General features: G+C 27.4%; 2 protein-coding genes across 3 annotated transcripts in view; one reads left to right on the forward strand and one right to left on the reverse strand.

Moving 5' to 3' along the window:
* LOC135929922 (disco-interacting protein 2 homolog C-like) overlaps positions 1–6323 on the forward strand; it is a 49449-nt gene extending 43126 nt beyond the window's left edge. Inside the window, exons 36-43 of the mRNA XM_065466666.1 lie at positions 29–105; positions 467–643; positions 2572–2691; positions 3563–3932; positions 4120–4243; positions 4567–4713; positions 5057–5244; positions 5951–6323. Coding sequence (XP_065322738.1) covers positions 29–105; positions 467–643; positions 2572–2691; positions 3563–3932; positions 4120–4243; positions 4567–4713; positions 5057–5201 — 1160 coding nt within the window. The 3' untranslated portion in view covers positions 5202–5244; positions 5951–6323. The remainder of the gene's footprint in view (positions 1–28; positions 106–466; positions 644–2571; positions 2692–3562; positions 3933–4119; positions 4244–4566; positions 4714–5056; positions 5245–5950) is intronic.
* Positions 6324–7542: 1219 nt separating this feature from the next.
* LOC135929923 (immunoglobulin-binding protein 1 family member C-like) lies at positions 7543–11560 on the reverse strand. Of its 2 annotated transcripts, none has more exons than XM_065466667.1 (8): positions 11427–11560; positions 11270–11382; positions 11152–11233; positions 10894–11109; positions 10785–10854; positions 10645–10736; positions 9210–9426; positions 7543–7717 (listed from the first exon to the last, which is right to left on the reverse strand). In XM_065466667.1, exons 1-8 carry the CDS (start codon positions 11526–11528, stop codon positions 7677–7679), a joined length of 933 nt encoding a protein of 310 aa, XP_065322739.1. In that variant the 5' UTR covers positions 11529–11560; the 3' UTR covers positions 7543–7676. The 2 variants fall into 2 exon arrangements, with proteins under 2 accessions (XP_065322739.1, XP_065322740.1); XM_065466668.1 differs by having other exon boundaries at positions 7544–7717; positions 11152–11194.
* Positions 11561–13359: the final 1799 nt, after the last annotated feature.

The raw sequence follows: 13359 nt of genomic DNA on the forward strand, positions 1-13359 counted from the left end.
TAAAAAATATATATAATTTATTATAAAGTCCGTGATACCTTTTGCTCGTATTCGGTGATTGACGCGTGCACCAAATACTTTGCCGACGAGTCCAATATGCTAAAGGTTTATTTTTAGGCTAACTCTATTTTTAATGTGTCATATGTTTTTTGATGGAAAGTTCTAATAAAAATTATATAAGCATCTAAAGTAAAAGTTTTAAATACCGCTTTACCCAGAATTCATAATGGCGTGATAGCGATCGCGATTTAACAGCTGATCAATTTTTTAAATCTTTTTATAAGAAAAATTGATCTCATAAACAGATTTATAAGAAATACTGTCAGCTGTTTAATCGCAATCGCGCCACTATGAATTCTGGGTTAAACGTAACGTAAAAATGGGAAATATATAATATTGTCTTAATAAACTCGTAATTTTTATGGCCCCCTTTCTTCTCGGTATATGTAATACATAACGACAAAAGCTGAAAAACAACAACGTCGACTTATCTTGCCTTCGCAACTGCGTCGTAGTAGCGGAAGAAAGACCTAGAATGGAATCGACCCAATCCTTTTCCAGACTTTTCTCCGTTCTCGGCTTATCGCCTAGATGCCTCAGCACCTCGTTCGGTTGCAGGACCAACGTGGCTCTTTGCCTGCAAGTAATTAATACAAAAAATTTAAAAAAAAACGCAACGCGTCCCTCGTTTAAATTTAAGTTGTCTTTTTTTTTATTAATATCCGTCGATTCGAAATTTTGAATAAGTTTCTAAAAAAAAAGGATTCGTTTTCGAAAATTATAATTATCGTCTGCGTTCTTATTTTCTTTAATTTCTAAATATTCATTTTTTTAGGATATAAGTAAGATATTTATACTACATTTTTATATAATATTACAAAGCGAAGAATTAAAAAAAAAGAAGTATTTCGCGTTTTTTTTAAAATGGTTTCTAACGCCCAAACGGTAATTTTACGAATTTACGCGAGGCCATTTTTAAAGGCATTATATTTGCGCTTGCAAACGCAGCGTTTGAAATCGCTCAATTTGTGCTCACTAAATTAAATAAGGAAGGCGTAGAAAAAAAACGAATTTATTTTTATCTTTAGGCGAGCCCAAAAAACTTATATAAAAGAGAAAAAAATATTATAAAATTTTTAAATTTTAAGGTGATTAATTTTAAGCTAATTTTAGGAAATTTTAACATTACTACAGGAAATTAAATCTTATTTAAATGATTTAAAAATTGATATGAAGAAACATATTTTGGTCAAAAAATTAAAAAAAAACTAAAAATAACGATTATGACAATTGTCACTTTTCTACCGTACTTCTTCACTAAATTTAATTTAAACATATTATCAACATATTTAAACATATTTTCGTCAAAAAAATTCAAAAAACTTTAAAAATAACGATTTTGACAATTGTCACTTTTCTACGGTACATCTTCATTAAATTTTTATTTAAACATGTTATCAATACTTATTTTAATCTATTTTCGTCAAAAAAAACTTTAAAAATAACGATTATGACAATCGTCACATTTCTACGGTACATCTTCACTAAATTTTATTTAAACATGTTATCAATACTTATTTAACATATTTTCATCAAAAAACTTTGAAAATAACGATTATGACAATTGTAACTTATATATGGTACACTCTAAATTTTATTTAAACATGTTATCAATACTTATTTTAACATATTTTCATCAAAAAAATTCAAAAAACTTTGAAAATAACAATTATGACTCACTTTTCTATGGTACATCTTCACTAAATTTTTATTTAAACATGTTAACAATACTTATTTCAATCTATTTTCGTCAAAAAAAAACTTTAAAATAACGATTATTACAATTGTCACATTAAAATATTATCCTTAAAAATCATATAAAATAACATCAAAAAAGTTTAATATAAATATTTTTAAAAAATTATTTGAAAAAAAAACACCTCATTTAATAAAAAAATAGATAATTTTACAAAATTGATAAATATAAAAGATTTCACCTAAAAGATTGTTTTTTTATCTATTAAAATTTACAATATAATTCCTCAATTAAAAATGTATTTACAAAGAAGATTGTGAAAATCACTAATAAATTATATTAAATAGAATATTACATTTTTTTTTACAATAGCAGCATATTATTTTTTTTATTAAAAAAACATCAAATAAATAAATTTATTTTCATTTCAAAATATAACAATATAAATATTAAATCATATCATGTTTATTTGTTGATAATAATAAAATATTTACATTAAATATAAATAAAATAAATAAATAATAATTAATGATAGGCATCAATGCAGAATTTTTGACTAATTTATTTTAGCCAATTTATAGGCTTAGCTGCTTAGCCTAATTAGGCTTAGCCGATTTATTCGCCTAAAATCTCGGCTAAGCCGTTTTATAGTCGGCTAAATTTAGCCGATTACGCAACACTATAAGACATGTAGCTTTATTTGGCGCTGATTAATTAATTTCCCTTCTATTAAAATGAAGACCAAGCTGCATAATTGGAAGGCTATCTTATCTTAATTACCGCCGATTTTTTTTTTATAATAACGCGAATTTAAGGGGGCCTCCGATCCGAGTTCCAGCACGGTTTACGTTGATATTAGGTCCTTGAGGAACGATAGACTCGTTTTAGTCGAAAAGGGAAGTCCTTATAGCCTGAGTCTCATAGAATCCGGGCAGGTATATATAGATATATTCTTCTAAGATTATATATATATATATTTTAAATCATATATATTGCGTGCCTACAAATCTCTCCATTCAAAGCCGATTTTGAGTCTCGACAAATGTCGAAAAAAAATCCTTGAGAAATTTAACCGGAAGGAAGATAAAAAAATTCTCGAGTTAGCCAATACGGCAAAGCTACTTGCCATCTTTTAATTATTTGGCCAATGAAATCCTAATCTCTGAGAGGAAAAAAAATATATACTAAAAATAGATTCCCGCCAAAAAAATGAAATCCATTAAAATATTTTTTTTTATGGGGAGGGTAAGGGTATTGATTTTTTAAAATAATTTTAAGGATTTGTTTTTAAAAAAATATATAAAGGCATTAAAGCTAGAAGTGGAATCCAGAATATTGGAATTTTTTTTCCTCCTCCATTTTAAATTTGTGTATGTTTTGGTGTTTTGTCATCTAATCGATCCAATATTAAATGGTTTATAGGTGGCCTATATTTGGGGAATTGTTGTGGGGGATAGTTGACGTATTTGTTGTTTGTTTCTGCAAACGTATGTATCCTAGTGTTCGGTTGGTGGTTACCATATGTTTTATATTTTCACCGGTGCTTTGTTGGGAGGCGCTTTTTACTTGTTGGTAATCGTAGTCCATTTCCATTGCGCCGCTTAGTACTGTCGAGGTACGAGAGCCATTAAGAACAAGGGACGTAGAGGGGACGAGGGCAGTCATCAGATTAGGTGTGCCGGTTACAGGGTTTAGATTATGAGAATTAGCTTTAACCATGGTGGGCAGTAGAAGGGAATTCGTCCTATCCAACAAATCACAAACAGAAAAAAAAATTAATTCTCGAAAAATCGATATAAAATAAAGCTCCTGCCAGGGGTAAACGTGGTGGTCGCCAACCCGCAAACGCGCTGCCTTTGCGCGGATTCGCATCTCGGAGAAATTTGGGTCAAAAGTCCTCACGACTCTACCTCTTATTACGCCATATACGGTTTCAAAACTTCCCACCTAACTTCCCGGGAAATATCGGAGAATCTTTCCAAGGCGAATAACGGTGATAAATTCAGGGATGATTCGCCGCAGCAAATGGCGTCTATCAAACCGCACACGCAAAACGTTACTATAACAAACGAAGACTTCAACGTCCATTTAGCGGTGGGGGATATCAAAACTAGGTTCGCTAAAACCGGTTACCTGGGTTTTCTTAGACGAACGGAATTGAGACAATCTGATGGGGGTATATAATCAATGCATTAATTATGAGGTCACTTTTTTAAATATTTTATTACAGTTATTAGAAGGTTATTTTTTTTTCCTTCTCTGTAATTAATTATTCTTGATTTTTAACCCAAAATGGTCCCCTTTTTAGTTAATATTTAATAAATCGCGTTTTTATGACAATTTTACTCCAACATTTATATTAGAATATCACGACGCTTTGTTTGTGGTTGGATCCATGGAAGAGACCTTGATCATCAGGGGAATGCGATTTCATCCTATCGATATTGAACAAACCATCATTAAAAGTCACAAGAAAGCTGGACAATGGTAACTAAATATATAAAATTTTTTTAAAAAAAAGTGAATTCTCTAATCCGCCATTTATTTATGAGAATATAATTTGGTGGGAAACCCAGCTTCCTTAAAGTCTAACCCCCATTTGAAATTGCTCTGCCATGCTGGAAAGACCCTATGAGCTTCTGTAATATTACAGTTAGTAGGGGCAATTAGGATCCAGGTTACTTGCGGAATCCTTACTAAAATTAGGAGTATTCGGTTTGAAAGATGAAATCATGATTTTTAACGAAAACGATATTTATATTTTTCGCCATAAAACTAATCAATTATATTAATTTTTTTCCTTTATAAAGCGGCATTTTTACGTGGCCCTCCAACCCGGATCTTTTAGTAGTCGTGATAGAATTACGTCACGCATTCTCTCCTACTAATTCCAACACTTCTTCCACCAATTATGCGTTAGATCTTGTTCCAGCTGCCACTACAGCGTTACTCGAAAGGTTTTTCCATATTTTATATGAAGAATGATGTTTTGGGTTTAAAAAAAAATATCATTCTTATTAAGAAACCTACAAAATAAAAAATTAGCACTCACGTGGTAGCAAACTCTTTTTTAGTTTATGGGCCGTGGCCAGAATTTTATATTTTAGACGTATTTATCACAAAATATTATTTAGAAAAATTATTAGTAAATAGTTTTCCTCCCTTTTAAATTCATTTTATAATTGATATTCAATCAGGTACAAAGGAAAGAAATCATACTATATTTATTATCAAACGATTCTGATAAATTTATATTATTGTTTTCAATCTTTTTATTATTTTTTTTGTTTCTTATAAAAGGCACAGATTGGTAACGGGAGTGATAGCGATAGTGGACCCGAACGTTATACCGCTAGACGCTCAAGGTCGCAAAAGAAGACTCCAGCTGAGAGAGGCATTCCTGGCCGATAGACTAGATCCCATCTACGTGGCTTACAACATGTGACGACATCATGGTGCTTGCCGTCTTTTTAGGCAAAATCGACCTTGTAAATTTGTTTTTCATGACATAATCCCACTAACACCATTTTAAAAAAAAATTATTGGCAGTATGATTTTTGAACAAGTCCATATTGATTGATTTATTATTTATTTTTTTTGATAATGTTTAGAACACTAATTATAAATGATGCGTTTATATATTTTGATAATTTATTAATTATTCGAAAAACTCAATTTGATATGGTTATCGTTGGTGTAAAAATAGTTGCATAAATTTTATATTGATTGTAATTAAGTTTTTTTTAAAAAATGTAATATTTTATTTAATTAAATTCTAAGTATGTGAGATATGGTTTATTAAAAAAATTTTTATATAACTCAAACTTGTCCGAATATTGATTTTTTTTTATAAAATATAGGGTTCAACCTGCTCTATATAGACCTGCATTTTTATTGTTTGGATCGGCATTACATTATAATATGCAAAAAAAATCGTTGTTTTTGAGTAACGTCTGCCAGTCACTATATACTTTGAGTAAGAGACCAGTTTTGTTTTGTAGATCTAGCCCAGGTATTTCCGCGATATGATGGGGGAGTATGATATATATAACAGATCGGAAAGGCCTGATTTGGAATAAATATCTATCTGTTAATATATCATTAAAAATGGATCGTTCGTAGTTTAGCAAATTACTATTCACATAAACATTTTAAAGAATCATTAAAATTTGTTCAATATTTAATATTTTCCAGATGTGAATTTCAGGCATGCATTCCACTATTCGGAAACCGGAAATCGATGGCATTTAAATATAACCCGCTTAAACGAAATGCATTTCTCTAAGTATCGCACTTAAATATTATGCAAATAAAAAATTAATGTATTTTACTTGAATCTTATTATGTCCTTTAAAAAAAATATATGGTTGATATCTCCGTGCAATTACCTTAATTTCATTTATTTATTTGTGTAAGAAATATTAGCGGTTAATAAAAACATAGTAATTTTCCTTTTATTAAATAATAATTTTTTTTTTAAAAATTAAGTAATATGAAATCCTTAAAAATACGCGAATTTTAAAATCATAGCAATATTTATAATTTTGTAAATTATTAACTTTTTGTTAATCCCCAACCACCAACTAAATATTTATTTTAACTTTAAATCGACCTTATTTTTATATATGTATTATATTAATCAAATTAATTCTCTGTAGTCTTAAATTCTTAATAATTATTTTATATATATATCAATAGAAACACAATCAAAACTCTAAAAAAAAATTTTTTTTTATATTATTTAAAAACTAATATTTTTTTTTATTTTTGTAAAATCGAAAACTTTTTAATTTTTTTTTATTTTTAAATAAAAACAAATTGAATCAAACGAAAACTTCTTTTTTTGTTCAACGAATTTTATAATAACTCTTATTGGGAACAGAAAACAATCGTTTTTTTATATATAAATTTTGATAAACTGAATGTGCAAAAAAAAAACTACATTTTATATAAATACTTAGTATTGTTAAACGGCACGGTTTGAGCCGATTTTTAAAAACGACCAACCCGGTATTTTAGCCAGAAAAATATTGTCTAAGCTTCGAGATTTCGCGATGTCCAAACTCCTGTGCCGCCTATGAGCAAAATCTTAAGGCTTGTGCATAATATTTTTTCCGGATAAAACATTGAGTTAGCCGTTTTTTAAAAATCGGCTCAAAATGAACCGTTTAACAACACTATATAATAGATACTTTCGAAAAAGTTTATACGTTTGTTAATATTAATATATCGATTTGTAAATTTTTTTTTTATTATATTCAACTTTGTTTTACCTTGTATATATTTTAACTGTGCGAAAAAAAAAACCAACATTACGTTTTTTAAAAAAAAATATCTTTCTCCCTTATAAAAGTCCACGCATAACAAAGCCAAAATGAGCATCATTTGCCAAAATATATATTTTACAACGATTGTAAATTTAAATGTGATATAGGCTTGCTTAACATAAGGTTAATTTCGCTTAGTATAGCCCTCGTATTATTAAATATCCCTCATGACAATAGTGTTAGATCCCACGACGAGTCGAGCCAAACCGTTGAACTAGGAAGTAATAATCCGGTCCGAGTTTGATTATTTGAGTCAATCTCAAAGCCGATTTTTACGATTACACCTTCTAAATAAGTCTGGCGAGTTTAGATCGGCTTAAAGTGCTGCTGTTTAATTCAGACATTTATGCTTAAGCAAGGAACGTGTAGAAAACTAAAATATCTAGCTTGGCGTTACAAATAAATTTAAAATAATTCTGTAATATCTCTAAATATTTATATTAAAAGGAATTTTAATAAGAATTGATATTGAGACACTTATAATATAATCGTATGCGAAGTTATAAAGAAATATACATTAACGTCAATTTAATTTTTTTTTAAATTCGCCATGTAAGTAGTTTCAAAAATTTTTTTATGTGTTTTTCAGTTGATCATCCCATATTGTAAGTATTGCCCCAACCTCGTCTATGAGCTTCATTAATTTTATTTTTGAAATAATAGTATATTTTAGCAATATTTTTAAAATATCAATAATATAATCATTTTAAACAAGCTTTATCGTTATATCTGTCGTCATGATCAAGCAAGTAACATTCGATAATACCAGCATAGGGTCCAAAATATAACTTTTAGGCAGCATTTAATGTGTAAGAAGTAAAGGGCCAACTTTTTTTGTGATTTCACATACAGTTACCACAAAATAAAAATCACGTTTAGATGGAAATTATTTGTCTAATAAAAATCATTCCTTTTTTAATGATAGAAGTGAGTTGAGAGATGTGGATATCGAGTGAAGCGAAGCGTTGGTGTTGATTTCTATGGAACGACCTTTTTTCTGAAACCCAGAGTAATTTACTAAGAGCCATCTTTAACGGCTCGATTTCGTCGATCTCCAAAGACAACTAAAGCTTCGAAATTTGACCAATAGATGATGTCCAAACCCTTTTGCCTGCCATCTATGAGCAAAATCTCTAGGCTTGGATAATATTTTTAGGCGAAAATATTGAGTTAGCAGTTTTTAATCGAACCGCTTAACAACACTAATTAGCCGAAACCGGGTGATTTTTAAAAATGGCCAACTCAATATTTTATCCAGGAAAAAGTAATACATGTTTAAACATTTTGCTTCTAGATGACACAAAGGATTTGGACCTCTATTAGCGAAATGTCGAGGTTTAAGAAATATTTTTCTAGCTAAACTATTGAGTTCGCCGTTTTTAAAAATACTTAAAAAGAGCAGTTTAACAACACTACGTGCATCTGATTATTAAATTTCTAATCAGGTAAGTTTGAAATTCAATCGGATTTTTATTGAGGTGATTATGTGACATATAAAATGTTCGCGTAAAATAGGCAAAGTTTCTTTGAATTAGAAGAAAAACTTTCATAAAAGGAAAGATTAAAATAATGCATGATGTTATTCCCCTCTCCCAATGAAAACAGTTACTTTTACAGCAGAGTTTTGCACCGACAAATCTGGGAACCTAGAACAATCTAAAATTTTCAGAAATTATTCAACGTTTACATTTTTTGATTAAAAATATTCTGTATGAACCTTTTCAAGTCCATGTTATAAATTCTGCTCTAAGTTTTAAGCCATTATGATGCACCCTACCTAACTCGACTTAATTATGAATTCTATTCAAAAAAGCAGCCTGGAAAATAATTTTTATGTATTTTTTTGCATAAGATGATCTAAAATAAATTAAAGAGCCCGCCAATTTTTTTTTACAAATCCAGGCTGGGACATGTGTACATTTTCAAGACACTGAAATAGATGCACTTAATGAACTTATACCTATATTTTAAATGTAAAAGTCTCAGAACAACTATTTAAAATTCTAAAAAAAGAGAATGAGAACACATTCTAAGAGTTTATTATAAGTTTCGTTAATGTAGCATATGCATATATATAAAGTAAAATAAGAGGGATGGGAGGGGAAATATAGGTAGCATTATTTTACTATCTTTCCAGTCATCGTATTCTCGTTTCTGTTTGAGACTTTCTTCCTCAACATTTTCTGGCGCCTTCTGAGGCTCCGGCGAATGCGAAGAGTGAGTTGCGTGTGCACATTCTCTTTCCATTTTATCGTCATACCACTCGGCGGGAGTCATGGTTGGAAGGCTGGGATACCCCTTTCCGAATACTTTGTCTTTAAGCTTGGTTCTTTGATTAATGAGCTATAGGTAAGTATGCGCATTACAAATGCTATTATGTATAATAAATTATAAATAATTTAATGTAACAGAATTCTTTTTTTTCTTTGTAAAATCCTCGTTGGTGGGAATTATTAAATGTATATTTTATTTTTAGATTTATAAAATTGGTTATCGTGAAATCATTATTTAATGTGATTTATTTTTGGTTTATAATTTTGATTTTCAGCATGATTGTGAGATTCATAAATTTTTTAAAAAAATATTTTTTTAAACTTACTATTGTTTCGAATTATTTTTTATAGTAATAGAATCCCTATAAAAGTGAAGCAAATTGAAATGTAAATTTAATACATTTTTTACTTCCTTTGTGATTATTATTATTAAAGATTTTTTAGTAATATTGTGTATTTCTGTGCGTAATATTCAAGATAGAGGTGGACAACGTACTACTTTCTATTATAAGATATTATACTTCATGTATCTGGAGCAAATGGAGGAACATTTTAATTACGATAAGTAGATCAGCTAACCAACGTTAGTCTACACTTTGAATGGAAATCCAAATAATTCAAAAATCCATTTATTAAAAAAAACTATTTTAAAGTTTTTTGGAAGCAATTTTTTAAAGGAGTGGTGACACCAAAAGTGTAACAAAAAATTCAGCTGTACCGATTTTATAATATTTTATAATGGGTGGTTATGTAATAATTTACTTTTTCTATTTTTTTTACAAAACAATATAAAATATTTGAAATAACTATATTTTGAAAAATTCCAGGCCAGGACATAAAGGATAAAATTTGGGTCAAGCTTAAAATACTCATCATCAAACTTATTTATTGATATTTATTTATGTCAGCTCAACTTCAATTTTTTTTAATTTTTAAGCCTAAGTCAGATTTTTAAAATCACTCCAGGCCCGTATCAGGGCTGCTGTAAAATTAATATATTAATATTTTTTAAAGAACTGGCCAGAGCCAAAAAGGAAAGACCCTGGCCAGGATTCTATATCAAGTAGATTACTAATATTTATAATTATTTTTGAATTAATTTAAACTCAAATAAAGGGCACTATATTATTAATTAAAACTTTTAAAGAGAATTAAAGAAGAATTTAAATATGTTAGAAATTTTCATTCATTATTTTTTTTTGAAAATGTTTAGAACACGCACAAAAAAAACAAATTCATTTCTTATAAATTTCAATAATCAACTTTTTAAACATATTTAATATATTACTGGTATATAGGATTGTGTTTTTGGTGGTATATGTATAGTTTCATTTTTGTGAATTGTTCCTGATTTATTATCTTCAATAACTTTTATTTCCACTATAAAATAAAGTAATAAAATAAAAATAATAGTCTATGTTTTTTTACAATTAATGAGGTTGAGTTCATTTTGACTTTGATTAGCAAATTTCTCAATTAATTTAATGTAATAATTTTTCTACAACACTTTTTATTATAATAATTAACTTGGATTTACTAAAATATCATTATATCCATCTTCTGTGAGCTTATATGCTGAGGATTTTATAAGCTTTTCTAAATTTTCTAATTCTAAGTCATAATTCTGTTGTAACTTATAATTAGCAATTTTTTCATTCCTTATATTATCTGGATTATTTGATGTATTAGCCAAAAAATGTTTATATTTTATTGAATAATTTTTGCATATTTTAAAAAAGTCTTCATAATATTCCTAAATTCTAAGAAATTAAAATTATTTAAATATTATTTTTACTTTTGCCAATCTTAAGTGATTTAAACGATCTGAATTTAATAAACTAGTTAAATATGCTAGAAAGGCAGGTAATAAAAGATATCTAAAACAATATAATCTAATATTATTAATTTTATACTTTATATAATTTGGTTCCACTTCATTAATGTTTTCATTATCAGAGAAAACTCCATTACAAGACAATTTTTTAGTCAGATCTTCCAATTTTTTTATTACATCTGATATCTGAATCTTATAAGTTAAAATAATTATTACTGGGAATTAAAATTTAATACTTGATTAACTTTAGATGATACATCTATATCGCTTATATTCCTAATAAACTTGTAGGACATATCAAATATTTGAGCAAAATCTGTTTCTTGAACATCAATCATTTTATCGATGTGATAAAATCGGTTTAACTCTGAGAATTGATTGGTAAACTGAAAATGGACAGGTATACTGAGAATAGACAAGTAATTTTTATTTTTTTTATTTTATAACTTAACTATATTTTAATAGAGTTGCAAAAGGATCGAATCAAAAGAATGCCGATCCTGGATTCGATCCTAAATTTGTCAATTTTCTTGAATTTATGATTGACTTAAATTGAGGATTGTGATCGAGATTATTTTATTTAATATTCGATCCCGATCCTTTTAGGAATTAATTTTTTTAATTTAAAAGCAATAAATAAAATAAAAATTAAAATATTATTTTTGTAAAAAATATCTTATCAACTTCCATTCCATTCCATCATATTTTATATTTAACAATTTCCTAAATTTTATCTAGAACGATATTTTGAACCTACAAGTTTTATTTATATAATTATATTATATATAATATAAATAAATTCTAGGTTTTTATTATGTCCTCCATTATAGATTTAGAAGATAATACAGCTACTATTGATGTGACAGCAGATATAAGTGAGAATGTGAATCTTTTACCATTTCATAATTTACGTAATTATTATACTTTATGTGAAAAGGATGGAAGTAACTAAATGATCAGTGTAAAATGCTTTTTATGTTGGAACAAATATCTTCAAAGATTAGTTGTTTAAACCTTAAGGCTATTTAGAAGTAATTAATTCTTTTAAAAATACAGTTTTATTATTTATTTGTGAAGAGCCTAACAATATGCATATAGTAAGAATTATTTACAATAATTAATAAAATATTTATCGATGTGTTAATAATGGCTAAGTTTTGCAGATACCTGATTTATATGAACGAACACTTATTTAATAATAAATTAATTATCCTTTATTTATATAGATTTCCTTAACTATATGATGACAGTAACATATTGGCAGCAATAATACACCCAAAATTTAAGCTAAATTGGCCTTATATTAATCTGCCACAAAATATGATGGTAAAAGAAAGGTTAAATTCCCATTTGGAAAAAAATGCAGGATCAATCACAAGCAGATGTTTCAAATGAATGTATGGATAAAATTGATGCCATTTTTGTGAAAAATTTTTCACAAAATGCTCGTCCAATTAATAATTTTTTTTTATTCAAATGAGGATTCAATGAATATTTAGGTTTATTTTAAAGAAAATATTTATTGAATATAACACACCTTCGCTTGTTTAGTAAAGCTAAACATGTGCTCTATGAAAGACGTGGATGTTTAAATGATAATAACTTTAAAAAAATTTTACTATTAGAGGCTAATTTTAATTATAAATAAATATATACTAATTGTTGTACTTATATTATATTATTCAATTACACAATAAATTTATACCATATGTAATTTATTTTTGTATTATTTAATTTTGCATCGATCAGAAATTTCCTTCAGAAATTTAAATAAGAAAAGGATCGCGATCGCGATCCTTTTTTAAAAAAAAGTTCGATCCTGGATTTTGATCCTGGATTTCGATACTCTTTTTTTGAAAAGATTGTGATCGGGATTCGATCTTTTTAAAAGGATCGTTTAAAAAGCCTGTATTTTAAAAATATAAATGTTAAAGAAGTAATAATATATTATTACGTATTTATTTGTTTATGTAATTGTTTATTATTATTATATTATTATATTATTTTTATTTTTTATTATTATTGTAAGTTTATTTTTAAAAATAAAAGATTATCAATATTATTTTTTATATATATTATATCAGTAAATATTCAAATAAAGTAACCCATAACCGGAAAAAAAATAAATATTATTAAAAAGAATTATTTATTTTCGCGATTAAAATAAAA

Source organism: Gordionus sp. m RMFG-2023, chromosome 5 (genome assembly GCF_954871325.1).
Source record: "Gordionus sp. m RMFG-2023 chromosome 5, tfGorSpeb1-WG-v2, whole genome shotgun sequence".
NCBI lineage: Eukaryota > Metazoa > Nematomorpha > Gordioida > Chordodea > Parachordodidae > Gordionus > Gordionus sp. m RMFG-2023.